The 25,515-nt window shown below is 44.5% G+C and overlaps 1 protein-coding gene across 1 annotated transcript in view; it reads left to right on the top strand.

Annotated features, from left to right (window-relative positions):
• Positions 1–25,515, top strand: part of LOC139373932 (dystrophin-like) — a 130,396-nt gene that overhangs the window by 67,229 nt on the left and 37,652 nt on the right. Inside the window, exons 12-17 of the mRNA XM_071115017.1 lie at positions 374–555; positions 1,596–1,719; positions 2,195–2,282; positions 6,505–6,752; positions 11,919–12,099; positions 25,132–25,277. Of these exons, the coding sequence (XP_070971118.1) occupies positions 374–555; positions 1,596–1,719; positions 2,195–2,282; positions 6,505–6,752; positions 11,919–12,099; positions 25,132–25,277 (969 nt within the window). The remainder of the gene's footprint in view (positions 1–373; positions 556–1,595; positions 1,720–2,194; positions 2,283–6,504; positions 6,753–11,918; positions 12,100–25,131; positions 25,278–25,515) is intronic.

The raw sequence follows: 25,515 nt of genomic DNA, 5'->3' as shown, positions 1-25,515 counted from the left end.
GTCCTGACCTGTCTGTCTGTGTGTGTGAGCTGACACTGAGGTTGTGTGTGTTTGTGTCCTGACCTGTCTGTCTGTGTGTGTGAGCTGACACTGAGGTTGTGTGTGTTTGTGTCCTGACCTCTCTGTCTGTGTGTGTGAGCTGACACTGAGGTTGTGTGTGTTTGTGTCCTGACCTGTCTGTCTGTGTGTGTGAGCTGACACTGAGGTTGTGTGTGTTTGTGTCCTGACCTGTCTGTCTGTGTGTGTGAGCTGACACTGAGGTTGTGTGTGTTTGTGCCTTGACACTGTGTGTGAGCTGACACTGATGTTGTGTGTGTTTGTGCCTTGACACTGTGTGTGTGTACCTGCTCTTTGACACGTGTGTGTGTTTTAGATCTCGCTGGCTGTAACCACGGTGCAGACCGCACAGACAAAACTGACACACTCGGTGACGGCGAGCGTATCCAAGGTGACGACGCGTGAGAAGGTGGTGGTGAAGAATACTAAAGCAGCGCTGCCCTCTCCACCGCCCCAGAAGAAGAGACAGATTGTTGTCGAATCAGAGCTCAGGAAAAGGTGAGGTGGCAGGCTCCTCCAATCACTTTTCTGCAGAATCACCAGGGGGTGTGGCTCAACAGGGGGTGTAGACGTATTTTAGTCTTGGTGACGTTGAGCGATAGCAGGAATTCAATCGTGACTTTGAGTGATAGCAGGAATTCGATCGTGACTTTGAGCGAAAGCAGGAATTCGATCGTGACTTTGAGCAGGAAATCGTGACTTTGAGTGATAGCAGGAATTCGATCGTGACTTTGAGTGATAGCAGGAATTTGATCGTGACTTTGAGTGATAGCAGGAATTCGATCGTGACTTTGAGCGATAGCAGGAATTCGATCGTGACTTTGAGCGAAAGCAGGAATTCGATCGTGACTTTGAGCGATAGCAGGAATTCGATTGTGACTTTGAGCGATAGCAGGAATTCGATCGTTGCATATCCTGATTTTATCCTGAGTCTAGTGTGTAGTGTGCCGTGCGGGAAAAATCCATTATCTACAACGATTGAATTCCGGGCCTAAAGACAATATTCCAGTTGTCAGCCAGTCTCTGGAGACGTACCAAATGAAGCACTATTCACTACATAGTGCAGTAGTTTTGACCAGAGACCTATGTGCCCCTTCTCCCTCTGTACTCAAGCTAGTCTCTCTCTCTTGTCCCTGGCCGGCCTGAGACAGGCTGACTAACAGGTAGGTTTGGATTATGTCTCTAGTCTGAGTCAACCACTATTGAGTAACTCGGTTTCTCAGTTGGTGCTGTGTATCTTAGCCAGTACAGATGAATGCCTTAGATGTTTGGGATGTGAAGTGGAGACAGTGTTCGGTACAGTTGTTATAACTGTTCATGTGTGGTCGTGTAGAGCACTGTGTGAATTAGACAGAGTGTGTGTGTTCAGGTTTAGTAGGAGAATCGCACAACCATAAAAAACTGGATCACAGAGGAAGACATAGACGAAGACGTATATATGCAGGTGTAGTTGGTGAACAGGTTGTCCTAACGTTGTCCTACCCCTTGGGAGCGTTATACCAGCGCAGGGATTGACGTGTTGCTGTGTGTGTGTTCAGGTTTGACATGGACTTCACTGAGCTGCATAGTTTCATCACGCGCTCCAAGGCCATCCTACAGAGCCCAGAGTTCTCCATGTCCAGGAAGGAGGGCAGCGTACAGGAGCTCCACGATAAAGTCCTGGTGAGGTTATAGGTCATGCAGCCTTACCCATAATGCACCTCACAATGCAGTGTTACCCAAAATGCACCATACCTCATTACTCAGCCACTACCACTACACTGTCAGCCTGTCACTATGGCCAGGATGTATCACTTTTTCCCTCTTTGTTTCTCTGTCTCCTGTCTCCCTCTGTCTCTCTATGTCTCCTGTCTCCCAATCCCTATCTCTCTCTCTCTCTCTCTCTCTCCCTCTCTCCCTCTCTCCCTCTCTCTCTCTCTCTCTCACTCTCTCGCTCTCTCTCTCTCTCTGTCTCTCTGTCTCCTGTCTCCTAATCCTCCCTCTCTCTCTCTCTCTCTCTCTCTCTCTCTCTCTCCCTCTCTCGCTCTCTCTCTCTCTCTCTGTCTCTCTATGTCTCCTGTCTCCCAATCCCTCTCTCTCTCTTTCGCTCTCTCTCTCTCTTTCTCTCTCTCTCTCTCTCTCTCTCTCTCTCTCTCAGGCGATAGAGAGGGAGAGGCCAGAGAAGTTGCGGAAGCTTCAGGAAGCAACTCGTTCGGCACAGGCTTTGCTCGATCAGCTGGCGAGCGGTAAATGAAACACACCCACGCCACACACACACCCACGCCACACACACACACACCGCCACACAGACACCCACCCACCACCGGCTGTCCCCATGGCAACTCTCATCTACCTGTCGTCTGTCCCCTCGCTGTTGTTTCCATAGCAACCGTTGTCTCTGCCCTTGTTATGAGACTCCATGGGCGAGGAGCCCTGCGTCTCATGTCACCTCCTCTGCTCTCCTCTGTCCTTGTATCATTGTTAACAAGTCATAAAGGATAAACATTGTCTTCCTCTTACATGGCACTCTATTCCACGTGTAGTGCACTACTTTTGACCAGAGCCCATAGGAGACCTGGTCCAAATGTAGTACACTTCATAGGGAATAGGGTGTCATTTGGGACGCCGTCACTGCATAGCGACCGAGCCTACTGTCTCACCCTGCCTCCGAGTCAGAGGTTCTGAATAGAAGAACACGTGAACCCAACTGGAACACCAAAGTTATCGATGCCACTGCTGTGCTACAGGGTTTTCACTTTCTCTTGTTGTTGCACTGAAACACTGAAGGTATGGATTTGTACAGAACATTTCAATTCAATCCTGTTTAATGGTGGCGTTTACCTGACAACAGCCTGGTTTAGTATGTGGGTGGGTGTCCGTGTGGCGGTGTGTGTGTGTGGCCAGGGGCTGGTTATACAAGGATGGATTTCATATGATTGTCTGTGAAAGTTGTGTCGTACTGGATACTTCAGTCTTCTCTCTGTTGATTACACTGTGTTATTACCAATGAATGAACAGACCGTTCAGGTGTATTCGGCTCAGGGGTCCTAGTTATGACGAGGCAGGGGCTTGATTGATCAATAGACAGACAGACAGACAGACAGACAGACAGACAGATAGACAGATAGACAGATAGACAGATAGATAGATAGATAGATAGATAGATAGATAGATAGATAGATAGATAGATAGATAGATAGATAGATAGATAGATAGATAGATAGATGGATAGATAGATAGATAGATAGGTGCCTTTAGAAAGTATTCACACCTCTTGACTTTTTCCACATTTTGTTGTGTTACAGCCTGAATTTAAAATGGATTATATTTAGATGTTGTGTCACTGGCCTACACACAATACCCCATAATGTCAAAGTGTAATTAGGTTTTTAGAAATGTTTAGAAATGAATTCAACTGAAAAGCTGAGTATTCAACCCTTTGTTATGGCAAGGCTAAAAAAGTTCAGGAGTAAACATTTGCTTAAGAAATCACATAATAAGTTGCACGGACTCACTCTGTGTGCAATAATAGTTTTTAACGTGACTTTTGAATGACTTCCTCATCTCTGTACCCCAGACATACAAGGTCCCTCAGTTGACCAGTGAATTTCAAACACAAATTCAACCACAAAGACCAGGTAGGTTTTCCAATGCCTCGCAAAGAAGGGCACCTATTGGTGGATGAAAAATAAAACAGCAGACATTGAATATCTCTTTGAGTACGGTGAAGTTATTAATTACACTTTGGATGGTGTATCAATACACTCAGTCACTACAAAGATACAGGCATCCATCCTAACTCAGTTGCCGGAGAGTAAGGAAACCGCTCAGGGATTTCACCATGAGGCCAATGGTGACTTTAAAACAGTTACAGTTTAACGGCTGTGATAGGAGAAAACTGAGGATGGATCAATAACATTGTAGTTACTCCACAATACTAACCTAAATGACAGAAGAAGGAAGCCTGTACAGAATAAAAAATATTCAAAAATATGCCTCCTGTTTGCAATAAACCACTAAAGTAAAACTGCAACAACAAAAAAAAGCACATCCCTGAGTACCTCTCTTCATATTTTCAAGCATGGTGGTGGCTGCATCATGTTATGGGTATGCTTGTCATCGGCAAGGAGTAGGGAGTTTTTTAGGATAAAAAAAACCAGAATGGAGCGAAGCACAGGCAAAATCCTAGAGGAGAACCTGGTTCGGTCTTCTGTCCAAAGAACAGAAATAGGACAGCACTCCGGTAAATAAACTTGAATTGACATATTTTTATTGCAGCACGAACGTTTCGGGTTTGAGCCCTTCTTCAGTGTACAAAGCAATAGCAATCAATGTCACAATAACAAGATCACATAGGTGGGCATAATGCTAAATTCGCAGTCAGTATTGGCCCAATCAAGAGATCCCAGCAGAGGAAGCTGTGGGGGTTAGGGAAGCTGTGGGGGTTAGGGAAGCTGTGGGGGAAACATTATGATCAAATAAAGATAGACACACAATACAATATGATGTCATTACCTAAACGTTTGGACTATTTATAACCTACTACAAAAAAATGAGAAAAATAACATTTCTCATTAAAAGGCCTGCTGGGACAAGAGTGGCCATGCGTTACCAGTATGTCTTTGGAGAAATCATTGATCCCTATCTCCTCCTACAGAACAATTCAATGCCCATATAATAGAAGGTACTTAGTGGATAATTATGGCTGTTGAAATGCCTGGCAACAGGTGATTTCTGTTCATCATGTTTTGCGAATAGAGCTCTTATGCTCACATATCCTTGTCGTAAGTTCACGTTTGGTCTCACCCACATAATAGAAGTGACCGGAACACGTAAGGACATATACAACATATTTCATGTTACATGTTACTCTACCTGGAACATTCCTCTGGGCAGAGTGGAACAGTGGACAGTTGTGACGAGGAATCTGCCGCCAGGAAACTGATAAGACATCAAATATTGTTTCTTAGACAAAGTCTGACCTTACTAAACATTCCTGGGTCTCTTACAGCCAAACCTCTGGGGATTCAAAGGCTTTACCAAAGCTGGGGTCACTGTGTAATATGTGTCCATGTCTATTAACCACTTCCTGGATCCACCTTGAAATGGGACGGTAGGTGGACACCAAAGTCGCAGAGGGAGGAGAGGGCTCTTTGTCCGACTCAATAATTCTTCTTTATAACCTCTTGGTTTGAATCGTTCACATAAGTCTTTGGCGATGTACATGCAATGATGAATCAGAGTCACACATGCGCCTAATGACAAGGAGTTGGCTATATAGTCAGCTGTTTTAAATGAAGGGGATAACTGCTGAGATGACTGGTGTTTCTATCTGTTTCTCAGTAGGCCATTAACATCTGGCCTGACCAAAACATCCTAAAAGGAAACACGTTGTTTATCGGACACAAACAGCAATGTAATGAACGACATCCTCCATGCCATCAATACATCTCATAAACCCTGTGATGAACCTAGAACAGGGAGACGATAACTTGTTGTTGTGACATTGATTGCCATTGCCTTGCACGCTGAAGAAGGGCTCGTACCCGAAACGTTCGTGAGGCCATAAAAAATAAAATATGTCGATGTAAGTTTAGTTACCGGAGTGCTGTCTATTTCAGTTCATTGGATTATATATGAGGATTCAACACTTGATTTAAGTTTATATAAGATGGAGTCGTTGTTTATCTTTTCATGAACTGTATTTTTGAACGTAGCATCTCTAACAATGATGTATGAAGATGTTGACAGACTTACTGAAGCCCGAGTTAGAGTCTGATTCCAGCAAGATACTGTTCCCATTGGAAACCCAGGGAGATTCAGTGGTCTTCTGGACGGTTGGAGCAGCTCCATAAGACAGAAACAAGGTCTCTCCTACATGGTACAGTGTTTATCCCAGTATTGGCGCAATAAGGGCCTAAGGATTAACAAGGAACCTATTCTGGGACGATAAGAAGTGTAAGAATAATGAGATAATGAGATATTTATGTATTACATGTTTAAGAAATTTGCAAACATTTCTAAAAGCATGTTTTCACTTTGTCATTATGGGTTATTGTGATGTCATTATGGGTTATTGGGATGTCATTATGGGGTATTGTGATGTCATTATGGGGTATTGTGATGTCATTATGGGGTATCGTGATGTCATTATGGGTTATTGTGATGTCATTATGGGGTATTGTGATGTCATTATGGGGTATTGTGATGTCATTATGGGGTATTGTGATGTCATTATGGGGTATTGTGATGTCATTATGGGGTATCGTGTGTAGACAGGTGAGAGAAAAAAATCTATTGAATCCATTTTAAATTCAGGCTGTAACACAACAAAATGTGGAATAAGTGAAGGGGTGTGAATCCTTCCTGAAGGCTCTGCAGATAGATAGACGGACAGACAGACTGACGGACAGGTGGATAGATGAGTCATTGACTGTAACATCTGTCCTGTTGTGTCTGTCCCTCCAGAGGGTGGTAGTAGGAGGGCTGATGACATCCAGAAAGCAGCCGAGGAGCTCAACACTCGCTGGGATGGGTTCTGTGCCCTGCTGGCTGAGAGGCTGGAGTGGCTGGCCTACCAGAGCAAGATCCTGGCCTTCTATAACCTATGGCAGCAACTGGAGCAAGCTGTGGTCAACTCTGAGAACTGGCTGAAGGTCCAGCAGCCACCGGCCTCAGAGCCTGAACCTCTGAAGCATCAACTGGAGCGCTGCAGGGTGAGGAGTGGGGGGGAAAGGTGTAGTGTCTGTAGAGGGAGGGCATGCAGAATTAGGCCGATACCCACTAATTATCAAAATCCAGAAAAGAGCCGTTAAATTCTATAACTCCCTAAAAGGAAGTGATTCCCAAACCTTCCATAATAAAGCCATCACCTACAGAGAGATGGACCCGGAGAAGAGTCCCCTAAGCAAGCTGGTCCTGGGGCTCTGTTCACAAACACAAACACACCCCACAGAGCCCTAGGACAGCAGCACAATTAGACCCAACCAAATCATGAGAAAACAAAAAGATAATTACTTGACACATTAGGAAGAATTAACAAAAAAACAGAGTAAACTAGAATGCTATTTGGCCCTAAACAGAGAGTACACAGTGGCAGAATAGCTGACCATTGTGAATGACCCAAACTTAAGGAAAGCTTTGACTATGTACAGACTCAGTGAGCATAGCCTTGCTATTGAGAAAGGCCGCTGAATACAGACCTGGCTCTCAAGAGAAGACAGGCTATGTGCACACTGCCCACCCCTCCGCTCCATAGGAAGACCCCACCCCTCCCCTCCATAGGAAGACCCTAGGAAGACCCCACCCCTCCGCTCCATAGGAAGACCCCACCCCTCCCCTCCATAGGAAGACCCCAGGAAGACCCCACCCCTCCGCTCCATAGGAAGACCCCAGGAAGACCCCACCCCTCCCCTCCATAGGAAGACCCCAGGAAGACCCCACCCCTCCGCTCCATAGGAAGACCCCAGGAAGACCCCACCCCTCCGCTCCATAGGAAGACCCCAGAAAGACCCCACCCCTCCCCTCCATAGGAAGACCCCAGGAAGACCCCACCCCTCCCCTCCATAGGAAGACCCCAGGAAGACCCCACCCCTCCCCTCCATAGGAAGACCCCACCCCTCCCCTCCATCGTAGGGGAAACACTTCATACAGTGTCGTTCAGTATTCATACAACAATATTCTCTGTTCTGTATTCACCACAGAGAAAACGCATTGCCACTGGGAAGGTTTGCCATGAATAATTAATTGTAATAAAATCTACATTTGACTATTTTGTATTGAATGGCTCATAATAACAGCAGAACAGCACAAAGCTGTAATGAGATGTTCATGTATTGTGTAGACTCTGGTAGATTAGACTAGGGTACTAAGACCCCCTCTGATATATTAGACTAGGGTACTAAGACCCCCTCTGGTAGATTAGACTAGGGTACTAAGACCCCCTCTGATATATTAGACTAGGGTACTAAGACCCCCTCTGGTAGATTAGACTAGGGTACTAAGACCCCCTCTGATATATTAGACTAGGGTACTAAGACCCCCTCTGATAGATTAGACTAGGGTACTAAGACCCCCTCTGGTAGATTAGACTAGGGTACTAAGACCCCCTCTGATATATTAGACTAGGGTACTAAGACCCCCTCTGATATATTAGACTAGGGTACTAAGACCCCCTCTGGTAGATTAGACTAGGATACTAAGACCCCCTCTGATATATTAGACTAGGGTACTAAGACCCCCTCTGGTAGATTAGACTAGGATACTAAGACCCCCTCTGATATATTAGACTTGGATACTAAGACCCCCTCTGATATATTAGACTAGGGTACTAAGACCCCCTCTGATATATTAGACTAGGGTACTAAGACCCCCTCTGATATATTAGACTAGGGTACTAAGACCCCCTCTGGTAGATTAGACTAGGGTACTAAGACCCCCTCTGATATATTAGACTAGGGTACTAAGACCCCCTCTGGTAGATTAGACTAGGGTACTAAGACCCCCTCTAGTAGATTAGACTTGGGTACTAAGACCCCCTCTGATATATTAGACTAGGGTACTAAGACCCCCTCTGATATATTAGACTAGGGTACTAAGACCCCCTCTGGTAGATTAGACTAGGGTACTAAGACCCCCTCTGATATATTAGACTTGGATACTAAGACCCCCTCTGATAGATTAGACTTGGGTACTAAGACCCCCTCTGATATATTAGACTAGGGTACTAAGACCCCCTCTGGTATATTAGACTAGGGTACTAAGACCCCCTCTGGTAGATTAGACTAGGGTACTAAGACCCCCTCTGATATATTAGACTAGGGTACTAAGACCCCCTCTGATATATTAGACTAGGGTACTAAGACCCCCTCTGGTAGATTAGACTAGGGTACTAAGACCCCCTCTGATATATTAGACTAGGGTACTAAGACCCCCTCTGATAGATTAGACTAGGGTACTAAGACCCCCTCTGGTAGATTAGACTAGGGTACTAAGACCCCCTCTGGTAGATTAGACTAGGGTACTAAGACCCCCTCTGATATATTAGACTAGGGTACTAAGACCCCCTCTGATAGATTAGACTAGGGTACTAAGACCCCCTCTGGTAGATTAGACTAGGGTACTAAGACCCCCTCTGATATATTAGACTAGGGTACTAAGACCCCCTCTGATATATTAGACTAGGGTACTAAGACCCCCTCTGGTAGATTAGACTAGGATACTAAGACCCCCTCTGATTTATTAGACTAGGGTACTAAGACCCCCTCTGGTAGATTAGACTAGGATACTAAGACCCCCTCTGATATATTAGACTTGGATACTAAGACCCCCTCTGATATATTAGACTAGGGTACTAAGACCCCCTCTGGTAGATTAGACTAGGGTACTAAGACCCCCTCTGATATATTAGACTAGGGTACTAAGACCCCCTCTGATATATTAGACTAGGGTACTAAGACCCCCTCTGGTAGATTAGACTAGGGTACTAAGACCCCCTCTGATATATTAGACTTGGATACTAAGCCCCCCTCTGATATATTAGACTAGGGTACTAAGACCCCCTCTAGTAGATTAGACTAGGGTACTAAGACCCCCTCTGATATATTAGACTAGGGTACTAAGACCCCCTCTGATATATTAGACTAGGGTACTAAGACCCCCTCTGGTAGATTAGACTAGGGTACTAAGACCCCCTCTGATATATTAGACTTGGATACTAAGACCCCCTCTGATAGATTAGACTTGGGTACTAAGACCCCCTCTGATATATTAGACTAGGGTACTAAGACCCCCTCTGGTAGATTAGACTAGGGTACTAAGACCCCCTCTGGTAGATTAGACTAGGGTACTAAGACCCCCTCTGATATATTAGACTAGGGTACTAAGACCCCCTCTGGTAGATTGGACTAGGGTACTAAGACCCCCTCTGATATATTAGACTAGGGTACTAAGACCCCCTCTGGTAGATTAGACTAGGGTACTAAGACCCCCTCTGATATATTAGACTAGGGTACTAAGACCCCCTCTGATATATTAGACTAGGGTACTAAGACCCCCTCTGGTAGATTAGACTAGGGTACTAAGACCCCCTCTGATATATTAGACTTGGATACTAAGCCCCCCTCTGATATATTAGACTAGGGTACTAAGACCCCCTCTAGTAGATTAGACTAGGGTACTAAGACCCCCTCTGATATATTAGACTAGGGTACTAAGACCCCCTCTGATATATTAGACTAGGGTACTAAGACCCCCTCTGGTAGATTAGACTAGGGTACTAAGACCCCCTCTGATATATTAGACTTGGATACTAAGACCCCCTCTGATATATTAGACCTGGGTACTAAGACCCCCTCTGATATATTAGACTAGGGTACTAAGACCCCCTCTGGTAGATTAGACTAGGGTACTAAGACCCCCTCTGGTAGATTAGACTAGGGTACTAAGACCCCCTCTGATATATTAGACTAGGGTACTAAGACCCCCTCTGGTAGATTAGACTAGGGTACTAAGACCCCCTCTGATAGATTAGACTAGGATACTAAGACCCCCTCTGATATATTAGACTAGGATACTAAGACCCCCTCTGGTAGATTAGACTAGGGTACTAAGACCCCCTCTGATAGATTAGACTAGGGTACTAAGACCCCCTCTGATATATTAGACTTGGGTACTAAGACCCCCTCTGATAGATTAGACTAGGGTACTAAGACCCCCTCTGATAGATTAGACTAGGGTACTAAGACCCCCTCTGATAGATTAGACTAGGGTACTAAGACCCCCTCTGATATATTAGACTTGGGTACTAAGACCCCTCTGATATATTAGACTTGGGTACTAAGACCCCCTCTGATAGATTAGACTAGGGTACTAAGACCCCCTCTGATAGATTAGACTTGGATACTATGACCCCCTCTGATAGATTAGACTAGGGTACTAAGACCCCCTCTGATAGATTAGACTAGGATACTATGACCCCCTCTGATAGATTAGACTTGGATACTAAGACCCCCTCTGATAGATTAGACTAGGGTACTAAGACCCCCTCTGGTAGATTAGACTAGGGTACTAAGACACCATCTGATTATTTATATATACAGTTGAAGTCGGAAGTTTACATACACCATAGCCAAATACATTTAAACTCAGTTTTTCACAATTCCTGATATTTAATCCTAGTAACAATTCCCTGTTTTAGGTCAGTTAGGATCACTACTTCATTTTAAGAATGTGAAATATCAGAATAATAGTAGACAGAATGATTTATTTCAGCTTTTATTTCTTTCATCACATTCCCAGTGGGCCAGAAGTTAACATACACTCAATTAGTATTTGGTAGCATTGCCTTTAAATTGTTTAACTTGGGTCAAACGTTTCTGGTCTCTCTTCTCTTCCTGTCTTCATATCATCCTCTCTCCCTGTCTTCCTGTCTTCCTCTCTTCCTGTCTTCATCTCTTCCTGTCTTCATCTCTTCCTGTCTTCCTCTCTTCCTGTCTTACTCGCTTCCTGTCATCCTCTCTTCCTGTCTTACTCTCTTCCTGTCTTCCTCTCTTCCTGTCGTCCTCTCTTCCTGTCGTCCTCTCGTCCTGTCTTCCTGTCTTTTTTCTCTTGCTTTCTGCTGATCTGTCTCTGTCTCACTCTCTTTTTTTTCCTTTCACTCCTCCTCACCCTTTCTTCCCTCCTCATCATCTCCTCCCCCTCAACTTCCTCCCCACTCTCCCACCTCTTCTCCCAACCCCCTACCTCCTCTCCCTCTTCCCCTCTCCTCCCCTCTCCTCCCCTCCCCTCCCTCCCTCCCTCTCTCCCCTCTTCTCCCAACCCTCTCCTCCTCCTCCCCTCTCTCTCCTACCCCCCCCCCCCCCCCCCTCCTCTCTCCCCCCCAGGAGGAGATAGCTCGTTTCTCCTCTCTGGAGCCCCAGGTCAACCTGCTAAAAGAGAAGCTGAAGGCACTGAGGGAGAAGGAGAATGCTCCTGTCTTCTTCGATGCAGACATCACTGACTTCACACAGCATCACCAGCAGGTCCTGGATGAGCTCCAGGCCCGAGAGAGACAGCTGGTGCTTGGTGAGAATATGGAGCAGAACACAAACACAATGCAGGCGTGCACTTACACACAGGAACACAGAGAGGGGTCATGAGGGAAGAGGAAAAGCACACCACACCTAGTCAACTTCTGATTGTTAGGGGTTAATAGGTGAGGGTTAGGGGTTAACAGGTGAGGGTTAGGGGTTAACAGGTGAGGGTTTGGGGTTAATAGGTGAGGATTAGGGGTTAATAGGTGAGGGTTAGAGGTTAATAGGTGAGGGTTAGGGTTAGGGGTTAATAGGTGAGGGTTAGAGGTTAATAGGTGAGGGTTAGAGGTTAATAGGTGAGGGTTAGGGGTTAATAGGTGAGGTTTAGGGGTTAACAGGTGAGGGTTAGGGGTTAATAGGGGAGGGTTAGGGGTTAACAGGTGAGGGTTAGGGGTTAACAGGTGAGGGTTTGGGGTTAATAGGTGAGGATTAGGGGTTAATAGGTGAGGATTAGAGGTTAATAGGTGAGGGTTAGGGTTAGGGGTTAATAGGTGAGGGTTAGAGGTTAATAGGTGAGGGTTAGAGGTTAATAGGTGAGGGTTAGGGGTTAATAGGTGAGGTTTAGGGGTTAACAGGTGAGGGTTAGGGGTTAATAGGGGAGGGTTAGGGGTTAACAGGTGAGGGTTAGGGGTTAACAGGTGAGGGTTTGGGGTTAATAGGTGAGGATTAGGGGTTAATAGGTGAGGGTTAGAGGTTAATAGGTGAGGGTTAGGGTTAGGGGTTAATAGGTGAGGGTTAGAGGTTAATAGGTGAGGGTTAGAGGTTAATAGGTGAGGGTTAGGGGTTAATAGGTGAGGTTAGGGGTTAATAGGTGAGGTTAGAGGTTAATAGGTGAGGGTTAGAGGTTAATAGGTGAGGGTTAGGGGTTAATAGGTGAGGGTTAGGTGTTAATAGGTGAGGGTTATGGATTAACAGGTTTGGGTTTGGGGGAGGTAAGTGCTGTGGCACGTGCGACAGAGAGAGGAGAGGATAATATTTTAGAGTGGAGGAGAATTTTTTAGAGGAGACAAGGAGAGGAGGTTATTTTAGAGTAGAGCGGGATATTTTAGAGGAGGAGGAGGAGGTTATTTTAGAGGAGAGGAGGATGTTTTAGAGGAGAGGAGGATGTTTTAGAGGAGAGGAGGGTATTTTAGAGGAGAGGAGGATGTTTTAGAGGAAAGGAGGATGTTTTAGAGGAGAGGAGGGTATTTTAGAGGAGAGGAGGATGTTTTAGAGGAGAGGAGGATGTTTTAGAGGAGAGGAGGATGTTTTAGAGGAGAGGAGGATGTTTTAGAGGAGAGGAGGATGTTTTAGAGGAGAGGAGGATGTTTTAGAGGAGAGGATGATGTTTTAGAGGAGAGGAGGATGTTTTAGAGGAGAGGAGGGTATTTTAGAGGATAGGAGGGTATTTTAGAGAGGAGGAGGATATTTTAGAGGAGAGGAGGATGTTTTAGAGGAGAGGAGGATGTTTTAGAGGAGAGGAGGGTATCTTAGAGGAGAGGAGGGTATTTTAGAGAGGAGGAGGATGTTTTAGAGAGGAGGAGAATGTTTTAGAGAGGAGGAGGATGTTTTAGAGGAGAGGAGGATGTTTTAGTGGAGAGGAGGATGTTTTAGAGGAGATGAGGGTATTTTAGAGGAGAGGAGGGTATTTTAGAGGAGAGGAGGATGTTTTAGAGGAGAGGATGATGTTTTAGAGGAGAGGAGGATATTTTAGAGGAGAGGAGGGTGTTTTAGAGGAGAGGATGATGTTTTAGAGGAGAGGAGGATATTTTAGAGGAGAGGAGGGTGTTTTAGAGGAGAGAAGGATGTTTTAGAGGAGAGGAGGATGTTTTAGAGGAGAGGATGATGTTTTAGAGGAGAGGAGGGTATTTTAGAGAGGAGGAGGATGTTTTAGAGAGGAGGAGAATGTTTTAGAGAGGAGGAGGATGTTTTAGAGGAGAGGAGGATGTTTTAGTGGAGAGGAGGATGTTTTAGAGGAGGAGGATGTTTTAGAGGAGAGGGGGGTATTTTAGAGGAGAGGAGGATGTTTTAGAGGAGAGGAGGATGTTTTAGAGGAGAGGATGATGTTTTAGAGGAGAGGAGGATATTTTAGAGGAGAGGAGGGTGTTTTAGAGGAGAGGAGGATGTTTTAGAGGAGAGGAGGATGTTTTAGAGGAGAGGATGATGTTTTAGAGGAGAGGAGGGTGTTTTAGAGGAGAGGATGATGTTTTAGAGGAGAGGAGGATATTTTAGAGGAGAGGAGGGTGTTTTAGAGAAGGATGTTTTAGAGGAGAGGAGGATGTTTTAGAGGAGAGGATGATGTTTTAGAGGAGAGGAGGATGTTTTAGAGGAGAGGAGGGTATTTTAGAGAGGAGGAGGAGGATGTTTTAGAGAGGAGGAGAATGTTTTAGAGAGGAGGAGGATGTTTTAGAGGAGAGGAGGATGTTTTAGTGGAGATGAGGATGTTTTAGAGGAGATGAGGGTATTTTAGAGGAGAGGGGGGTATTTTAGAGGAGAGGAGGATGTTTTAGAGGAGAGGAGGATGTTTTAGAGGAGAGGATGATGTTTTAGAGGAGAGGAGGATATTTTAGAGGAGAGGAGGGTGTTTTAGAGGAGAGGAGGATGTTTTAGAGGAGAGGATGATGTTTTAGAGGAGAGGAGGATGTTTTAGAGGAGAGGAGGATGTTTTAGAGGAGAGGAGGATGTTTTAGAGGAGAGGATGATGTTTTAGAGAAGAGGAGGATATTTTAGAGGAGAGGAGGGTATTTTAGAGGAGAGGAGGATGTTTTAGAGGAGAGGAGGATGTTTTAGAGGAGAGGATGATGTTTTAGAGGAGAGGAGGATGTTTTAGAGGAGAGGAGGATGTTTTAGAGGAGAGGAGGATGTTTTAGAGGAGAGGATGATGTTTTAGAGAAGAGGAGGATATTTTAGAGGAGAGGAGGGTATTTTAGAGGAGAGGAGGATGTTTTAGAGGAGAGGAGGATGTTTTAGAGGAGAGGATGATGTTTTAGAGGAGAGGAGGATGTTTTAGAGGAGAGGAGGGTGTTTTAGAGGAGAGGAGGATGTTTTAGAGGAGAGGAGGATGCTTTAGAGGAGAGGATGATGTTTTAGAGAAGAGGAGGATATTTTAGAGGAGAGGAGGGTATTTTAGAGGAGAGGAGGATGTTTTAGAGGAGAGGAGGATGTTTTAGAGGAGAGGATGATGTTTTAGAGGAGAGGAGGATGTTTTAGAGGAGAGGAGGATGTTTTAGAGGAGAGGAGGGTGTTTTAGAGGAGAGGAGGATGTTTTAGAGGAGAGGAGGATGTTTTAGAGGAGAGGAGGATGTTTTAGAGGAGAGGAAGATGTTTTAGAGGAGAGGAGGATGTTTTAGAGGAGAGGAGGATGTTTTAGAGGAGAGGAGGATGTTTTAGTGGAGAGGAGGGTATTTTAGAGGAGAGGAGGGTATTTTAGAGGAGAGGAGGATGTTTTAGAGGAGATGAGGATGTTTTAGAGAGGAGGAGGATGTTTTAGAGGAGAGGAGGGTATTTTAGAGAGGAGGAGGATGTTTTAGAGGAGAGGAGGGTATTTTAGAAAGGAGGAGGATGTTTTAGAGGAGAGGAGGATGTTTTAGAGGAGAGGAGGATGTTTTAGAGGAGAGGAGGATGTTTTAGAGGAGGATGTTTTAGAGGAGAGGAGGATGTTTTAGAGGAGAGGAGGATGTTTTAGAGGAGAGGAGGGTATTTTAGAGGAGAGGAGGGTATTTTAGAGAGGAGGAGGATGTTTTAGAGAGGAGGAGGATGTTTTAGAGGAGAGGAGGATGTTTTAGTGGAGAGGAGGGTATTTTAGAGGAGAGGAGGGTATTTTAGAGGAGAGGAGGGTATTTTAGAGAGGAGGAGGATGTTTTAGAGAGGAGGAGGATATTTTAGAGGAGAGGAGGGTATTTTAGAGGAGAGGAGGATGTTTTAGAGGAGAGGAGGATGTTTTAGAGGAGAGGAGGGTATTTTAGAGGAGAGGAGGATGTTTTAGAGAGTAGGACGCAGAACACAGCAGGACAGTTTGTTCTCATCTCCATATGTAGAGTGGATGTCAGAGAGGGAGAGAGGGAGATGGCTGGTTCAGCTGCCCTGTGTGTGTGTGTGTGTGTGTGTGTGTGTGTGTGTGTGTGTGTGTGTGTGTGTGTGTGTGTGTGTGTGTGTGTGTGTGTGTGTGTGTGTGTGTGTGTGTGTGTGTGTGTGTGTGTGTGAGAATGGGCTTATCAGAGAGCAGTAATATGAACACAGAGGGGTGAATTATAGAAAGTGTATTAACAATACTCACATGGGCCCTCTACTCACAGGAAATAGAAATATGCCGAATGTATGTTCAATTGCATTTCAAGTTCAAAGTATGTCTGTATCAAATACATTTTTATTGGTCACATACACACGGTCAGCAGATGTTATTGGTCGCATACACACGGTCAGCAGATGTTATTGGTCACATACACACGGTCAGCAGATGTTATTGGTCACATACACACGGTCAGCAGATGTTATTGGTCACATACACACGGTCAGCAGATGTTATTGGTCACATACACACGGTCAGCAGATGTTATTGGTCACATACACACGGTCAGCAGATGTTATTGGTCACATACACACGGTCAGCAGATGTTATTGGTCACATACACACGGTCAGCAGATGTTATTGGTCACATACACACGGTCAGCAGATGTTATTGGTCACATACACACGGTCAGCAGATGTTATTGGTCACATACACACGGTCAGCAGATGTTATTGGTCACATACATGGTTTATAGTCGCATACATTGTTTAAAGTGACTAGTGATACATTTATTACATCCAATTTTTAATTACTAAAGTGGCTAGAGATTTGAGTCAGTCTGTTGGCAGCAGCCACTCAATGTTAGTGATGGCTGTTTAACAGTCTGAGGGCCTTGAGATAGAAGCTGTTTTTCAGTCTCGCGGTCCCAGTTTTGATGCACCTGTGCTGACCTCGCCTTCTGGATGAAAGCGGGGTGAACAGGCAGTGGCTCGGGTGGTTGTTGTCCTTGATGATCTTTTTGGACTTCCTGTGACATCGGGTGCTGTAGGTGTCCTGGAGGGCAGGTAGATTGCCCCCGGTGATGCGTTGTGCAGACCTCACTACCCTCTGGAGAGCCTTACGGTTGTGGGTGGAGAAGTTGCCGTACCAGGCTGTGATACAGCCCGACAGGATGCTCTCGATTATGCATCTGTAAAAGTTTGTGAGTGTTTTCAGTGACAAGCCAAATTTCTTCAGCCTCCTGAGGTTGAAGAGGCGCTGTTGCTCCTCGGCTGCTGCGCCTTCTTCACCACGCTGTCTGTCTGGGTGGACCATTTCATTTTGTCCGTGATGTGTACGCCGAGGAACTTCTCCACTGCGGTCTCGTCGATGTGGATAGGGGGGTGTTCCCTCTGCTGTGATCCCTCTCCTGAAGTCCACAACCATCTCCTTTGTTTCGTTGACGTTGAGTGTGAGGTTATTTTCCTCACAACACACTCCGAGGGCCTTCACCTCCTCCCTGTAGGCCGTCTCGTCGTTGTTGGTAATCAAGCCTACCACTGTAGTGTCATCTGCAAACTTGATGATTGATTTGGAGAGGGCTGAGAACGCACCCCAGTGTTGAGGACCAACGGGGTGGAGATGTTTTTTCCTATTCTCACCACCTGGGGACGACCCGTCAGAAAGTCCAGGACCCAGTTGCACAGGGCGGGCGTCTGAGAGTTTGGAGGTAGTATGGAGTTAAATGCTGAGCTGTAATCAATGAACAGCATTCTTACATAGGTATTCCTCTTGTCCAGATGGGTTAGGGCAGTGTGCAGTGTGGTTGTGATTGCATCGTCTGTGGACCTATTGGGGCGGTAAGGAAATTGGAGTGGTGTCAGGTAAGGTGGAGGTGATATGATCCTTGACTAGTCTCTCAAAGCACTTCATGATGACAGAAGTGAGTGCAATGGGGCGGTAGTCATTTAGCTCAGTTACCGTAGCTTTCTTGGGAACAGGAACAATGGTGGCCCTCTTGAAGCATGTGGAAACAGCAGACTGGGATAGGGATTAATTGAATATGTCCGTAAACATAGAGCCCGCAGGTTTTGGTAGCCGGGCCGTGTCAGTGTATTGTCCTCAAAGCGAGCAAAGGTTTTAATAGTCACCGTGGGTACAACATCACCGATGCACTTGCTAATAAACTCGCTCACCGAATCAGCGTATGCATCAATGTTGTTGTCTGAGGCTATCCGGAACATATCCCAGTCCACGTGATCAGAGGAAGCGTTTGACCGATTGGTCAGACCAGCGTTGAACAGATCTGAGCACGGGCGTTTCCTGTTTTAGTTTCTGTCTATAGGCTGGGAGCAACAAAATTGAGTCTTGGTCAGATTTGCCAAAAGGAGGGTGAGGGAGGGCGTAAGTTCGAGTAGCAATGATCCAGAATGCTGCCAGCCCTGGTCGTGCATTCGATATGCTGATAAAATTTAGGGAGCCTTGTTTTCAGATTGGCTTTGTTAAAACCCCCAGCTACAATAAATGCTGCCTCAGGATATATGGTTTCCAGTTTACATAGAGTCCAATAAAGTTATTTCAGGGCGGTCAAGCTGTCTGCCTTTGGGGGATAAACAAGGCTGTGATTATAATCAAAGAGAATTCTCTTGGTAGATACCGCCGTCGGCATTTGAATGTAAGGAATTCTAGGTCAGATGAACAAAAGGACTTGAGTTCCTGTATGTTGTTATGATCACACCACGACTCGTTAATCACAAGGCATACACCCCCCGCCCTTCTTCTTACCAGATAGATGTTTCTGTCTGCGCGATGCGTGAAGAAACCGGGTGGCTGTACCGACTCTGATAACGTATCCCCAGTGAGCCATGTTTGCGTAAAGCAGAGAATGTTGCAATCTCTGATGTCTCTCTGGAAGGCAACCCTTGCTTGAATTTCGTCTACCTTGTTGTCAAGAGACTGGATATTGGCGAGTAGTAAACTCGGGAGCGGTAGGCGATGCGCCCGTCTACGGAGCCTGACCAGGAGGCCGCTCCGTCTGCCCTTTCTGCGGCGCCGTTGTTTTGGGTCGCCTGCTGGGATCCGATCCATTGTCCTGGGTGGTGGTTCAAACAGAGGAAGTCATATTCCTGGTCGTAATGTTGGTAAGTTGACGTTGCTCTTCTATCCAATAGTTCTTCCCGGCTGTATGTAATAAAACGTAAGATTTCCTGGAGTAACAATGTATACATTAAACAAACTAAATACTGCATAGTTTCCTAAGAACGCGAAGCGAGGCGACCATCTCTGTCGGCGCCATCTTGTTATGTGTGTGTGTGTGTGTGTGTGTGTGTGTGTGTGTGTGTGTGTGTGTGTGTGTGTGTGTGTGTGTGTGTGTGTGTGCTTCGGGGGGTGCAAAAGCAGCTGGAGAGGAGTGTATGTGTGCTAGTGTGTGTTGTGTGTTGTGTGTAAGTGTGAGTGTATTTCAGTATGTTGGTAAGTGGCAGGTTGTGTGGTACAACTATCATCAAGGAACATGTCAGTGTTTGCCCCTATAGGGAACAGTGATTGTGATTACAGCTACTATGTTCTCCTTTCACTACCTCACTGCAGCTCAACCATCCTCACCTCACACGCACAAACACACACATTCTCTCTCATGTTCACTTGCGGAGCGAATGGAATGAATGGAATGGGAACCATGGAAACCATGTGTTTGATGTATTTGATATCGTTCCACGAATTCCGCTCCAGTCATTACCACGAACCCATCCTCCTCAATTAAGGTGCCACCAACCTCCTGTGTCTCACTGGCCAGGAGTCCTGATAATTACTTTGATCACTAAAGCGTTCACATAAAGTAGAATAACGATTCGACCACTTCCCCTTTAGCGTTCTCCATTTTCATACATGGCTGCCCCCCAACAAACAAACAGGAAATACAAACAAAACATTAACATACTGTACATACAGACCCAACTGTGGACCAGCAGTTCATTAGCTAACGATGCAGCGTGGACTGTGAGTGGATAATGAATTCATGTACTAAGACAGGAACAGAGACAGACTAGATACAGAGAGCAAGACAGAGCCTGCTGCTCTATAAAAATACCTGTCTCGACAGGGAGAGGAAAATGTAGAGTGGGCAGACCCCCCAGACAAGGAGAGGATAATGTAGAGTGGACAGACCCCCATACATGGAGAGGATAATGTAGAGTGGGCAGACCCCCATACATGGAGAGGATAATGTAGAGTGGACAGACCCCCCAGACAAGGAGAGGATCATGTAGAGTGGGCAGACCCCCCAGACAAGGAGAGGATAATGTAGAGTGGGCAGACCCCCCAGACAAGGAGAGGATCATGTAGAGTGGACAGACCCCCCAGACAAGGAGAGGATAATGTAGAGTGGACAGACCCCCCAGACAAGGAGAGGATAATGTAGAGTGGACAGACCCCCATACATGGAGAGGATAATGTAGAGTGGACAGACCCCCCAGACAAGGAGAGGATAATGTAGAGTGGACAGACCCCCCAGACAAGGAGAGGATAATGTAGAGTGGACAGACCCCCCAGACAAGGAGAGGATAATGTAGAGTGGACATACCCCCAGACAGTCAGACAGAGAGGATAATGCAGGGTGGGCAGACCCCCAGACAGGGAGAGGATAATGTAGAGTGGGCAGACCCCCCAGACAAGGAGAGGATAATGTAGAGTGGACAGACCCCCCAGACAAGGAGAGGATAATGTAGAGTGGACAGACCCCCCAGACAAGGAGAGGAAAATGTAGAGTGGGCAGACCCCCCAGACAAGGAGAGGATAATGTAGAGTGGACAGACCCCCCAGACAAGGAGAGGATAATGTAGAGTGGACAGACCCCCCAGACAAGGAGAGGATAATGTAGAGTGGGCAGACCCCCCAGACAAGGAGAGGATAATGTAGAGTGGGCAGACCCCCCAGACAAGGAGAGGATAATGTAGAGTGGACAGACCCCCCAGACAAGGAGAGGATAATGTAGAGTGGGCAGACCCCCCAGACAAGGAGAGGATAATGTAGAGTGGGCAGACCCCCAGACATGGAGAGGATAATGTAGAGTGGACATACCCCCAGACAGTCAGACAGAAAAGGATAATGCAGTGTGGACAGACCCCAGACAGGTAGAGAATAATATAGTGTGGGCAGACAGTCAGACAGGGAGAGGGTAATATAGATTTGGCAGACAGTCAGACAGGGAGAGGGTAATATAGATTTGTCAGACAGTCAGACAGGGAGAGGGTAATATAGATTTGTCAGACAGTCAGACAGGGAGAGGGTAATATAGATTTGTCAGACAGTCAGACAGGGAGAGGGTAATATAGATTTGTCAGACAGTCAGACAGGGAGAGGGTAATATAGATTTGTCAGACAGTCAGACAGGGAGAGGGTAATATAGATTTGTCAGACAGTCAGACAGGGAGAGGGTAATATAGATTTGTCAGACAGTCAGACAGGGAGAGGGTAATATAGATTTGGCAGGCAGTCAGACAGGGAGAGGGTAATATAGATTTGGCAGGCAGTCAGACAGGGAGAGGGTAATATAGATTTGGCAGGCAGTCAGACAGGGAGAGGGTAGTATAGATTTGGCAGGCAGTCAGACAGGGAGAGGGTAATATAGATTTGGCAGGCAGTCAGACAGGGAGAGGGTAATATAGATTTGTCAGGCAGTCAGACAGGGAGAGGGTAATATAGATTTGGCAGGCAGTCAGACAGGGAGAAGGTAATATAGATTTGGCAGGCAGTCAGACAGGGAGAGGGTAATATAGATTTGGCAGACAGTCAGACAGGGAGAGGGTAATATAGATTTGGCAGACAGTCAGACAGGGAGAGGGTAATATAGATTTGGCAGACAGTCAGACAGGGAGAGGGTAATATAGATTTGGCAGACAGTCAGACAGCAGACCAGAAGGGCTGTGAGTATATAGTATATTATAGTGAAGTGGTAGAGTATATAGTATATTATAGTAAAGTGGTAGAGTCTATAGTATATTATAGTGAAGTGGTAGAGTCAGACAATAGGCCAGAAGTGCTGTGAGTATATAGTATATCATAGTGAAGTGGTAGAGTATATAGTATATTATAGTGAAGTGGTAGAGTATATAGTATATCATAGTGAAGTGGTAGAGTATATAGTATATTATAGTGAAGTGGTAGAGTCTATAGTATATCATAGTGAAGTGGTAGAGTATATAGTATATCATAGTGAAGTGGTAGAGTATATAGTATATTATAGTGAAGTGGTAGAGTCTATAGTATATCATAGTGAAGTGGTAGAGTCAGACAGCAGGCCAGAAGGGATGTGAGTATATAGTATATCATAGTGAAGTGGTAGAGTATATAGTATATTATAGTGAAGTGGTAGAGTATATAGTATATCATAGTGAAGTGGTAGAGTATATAGTATATTATAGTGAAGTGGTAGAGTCTATAGTATATCATAGTGAAGTGGTAGAGTCAGACAGCAGGCCAGAAGGGCTGTGAGTATATAGTATATTATAGTGAAGTGGTAGAGTCTGACAGCAGACCAGAAGGGCTGTGAGTATATAGTATATTATAGTGAAGTGGTAGAGTATATAGTATATCATAGTGAAGTGGTAGAGCCTGACAGCAGGCCAGAAGTGCTGTCAGTATATAGTATATTATAGTGAAGTGGTAGAGTATATAGTATATCATAGTGAAGTGGTAGAGTCTGACAGCAGACCAGAAGGGCTGTGAGTATATAGTATATTATAGTGAAGTGGTAGAGTATATAGTATATCATAGTGAAGTGGTAGAGCCTGACAGCAGGCCAGAAGTGCTGTCAGTATATAGTATATTATAGTGAAGTGGTAGAGTATATAGTATATTATAGTGAAGTGGTAGAGTATATAGTATATTATAGTGAAGTGGTAGAGTATATAGTATATTATAGTGAAGTGGTAGAGTATATAGTATATTATAGTGAAGTGGTAGAGTATATAGTATATTATAGTGAAGTGGTAGAGTATATAGTATATCATAGTGAAGCAGTAGAGGATATAGTATATTATAGTGAAGTGGTAGAGTATATAGTATATTATAGTGAAGTGGTAGAGTATATAGTATATATAGTGAAGTGGTAGAGTATATAGTATATTATAGTGATGTGGTAGAGTATATAGTATATATAGTGAAGTGGTAGAGTATATAGTATATCATAGTGAAGTGGTAGAGGATATAGTATATTATAGTGAAATGGTAGAGTCTGTCAGCAGACCAGAAGGGCTGTGAGTATATAGTATATTATAGTGAAGTGGTAGAGTATATAGTATATCATAGTGAAGTGGTAGCGTCTATAGGATATTATAGTGAAGTGGTAGAGTATATAGTATATTATAGTGAAGTGGTAGAGTCTGACAGCAGGCCAGAAGGGCTGTGAGTATATAGTATATTATAGTGAAGTGGTAGAGTATATAGTATGTTATAGTGAAGTGGTATAGTATATAGTATATTATAGTGAAGTGGTAGAGTATATAGTATATATAGTGAAGTGGTAGAGTATATAGTATATCATAGTGAAGTGGTAGAGGATATAGTATATTATAGTGAAGTGGTAGAGTCTGACAGCAGACCAGAAGGGCTGTGAGTATATAGTATATTATAGTGAAGTGGTAGAGTATATAGTATATTATAGTGAAGTGGTAGAGTATATAGTATATATAGTGAAGTGGTAGAGTATATAGTATATTATAGTGAAGTGGTAGAGTATATAGTATATTATAGTGAAGTGGTAGAGTCTGACAGCAGGCCAGAAGGGCTGTGAGTATATAGTATATTATAGTGAAGTGGTAGAGGATATAGTATATTATAGTGAAGTGGTAGAGTCTGACAGCAGGCCAGAAGGGCTGTGAGTATATAGTATATTATAGTGAAGTGGTAGAGTATATAGTATATCATAGTGAAGTGGTAGAGTCTGACAGCAGACCAGAAGGGCTGTCAGTATATAGTATATTATAGTGAAGTGGTAGAGTATATAGTATATCATAGTGAAGTGGTAGAGTCTGACAGCAGACCAGAAGGGCTGTCAGTATATAGTATATTATAGTGAAGTTTTAGAGTCTGACAGCAGACCAGAAGGGCTGTGAGTATATAGTATATTATAGTGAAGTGGTAGAGTATATAGTATATTATAGTGAAATGGTAGAGTATATAGTATATATAGTGAAGTGGTAGAGTATATAGTATATTATAGTGAAGTGGTAGAGTATATAGTATAGTACAGTGAAGTGGTAGAGTATATAGTATATTATAGTGAAGTGGTATAGTCTGACAGCAGACCAGAAGGGCTGTGAGGATATAGTATATTATAGTGAAGTGGTAGAGTATATAGTATATTATAGTGAAGTGGTAGAGTATATAGTATATCATAGTGAAGTGGTAGAGTATATAGTATATCATAGTGAAGTGGTAGAGCCTGACAGCAGACCAGAAGGACTGTGAGGATATAGTATATTATAGTGAAGTGGTAGAGTATATAGTATATTATAGTGAAGTGGTAGAGTATATAGTATATCATAGTGAAGTAGTAGAGTATATAGTATATTATAGTGAAGTGGTAGAGTATATAGTATATCATAGTGAAGTGGTAGAGTATATAGTATATCATGGTGAAGTGGTAGAGTATATAGTATATTATAGTGAAGTGGTAGAGTATATAGTATACCATAGTGAAGTGGTAGAGTATATAGTATATTATAGTGAAGTGGTAGAGTATATAGTATATTATAGTGAAGTGGTAGAGTATATAGTATATTATAGTGAAGTGGTAGAGTATATAGTATATTATAGTGAAGTGGTAGAGTATATAGTATATTATAGTGAAATGGTAGAGTATATAGTTTATTATAGTGAAGTGGTAGAGTATATAGTATATTATAGTGAAGTGATAGAGTATATAGTATACCATAGTGAAGTGGTAGAGTATATAGTATATTATAGTGAAGTGGTAGAGTATATAGTATATTATAGTGAAGTGGTAGAGTCTGACAGCAGGCTCCATCCCCTAACCATTATTGTATCTCTCCCTCCAGTTCAGGAGAGCCTTCCTCCAGTACTCTATAAGGAGACAGTATTTACTCTGTTGGCCTGGTTACAGCAGTGTGAGGCGAGGCTAGCCATCCCCTCTACAGCCGTCACTGAATACCCTACCATGGAGGGGAGACTGAAGGATGTCAAGGTACTGAACCGCCCTGGATGTCTGGTTGGCTGTGTGTCTGGCTGACTGGTTGGCTGTCTGTCTGGCTGACTGGTTGGCTGTGTGTCTGGCTGACTGGTTGGCTGTGTGTCTGGCTGACTGGTTGGGTGTGTGTCTGGCTGACTGGTTGGCTGTGTGTCTGGCTGACTGGTTGGCTGTGTGTCTGGCTGACTGGTTGGCTGTGTGTCTGGCTGACTAGTTGGCTGTGTGTCTGGCTGAC

This window comes from Oncorhynchus clarkii, chromosome 18 (assembly GCF_045791955.1).
Source record: "Oncorhynchus clarkii lewisi isolate Uvic-CL-2024 chromosome 18, UVic_Ocla_1.0, whole genome shotgun sequence".
NCBI classification, from domain to species: Eukaryota; Metazoa; Chordata; class Actinopteri; order Salmoniformes; family Salmonidae; genus Oncorhynchus; species Oncorhynchus clarkii.
Note: the sequence above shows the minus strand (reverse complement) of the source record. Positions and strands in the feature narration are given on the sequence as shown.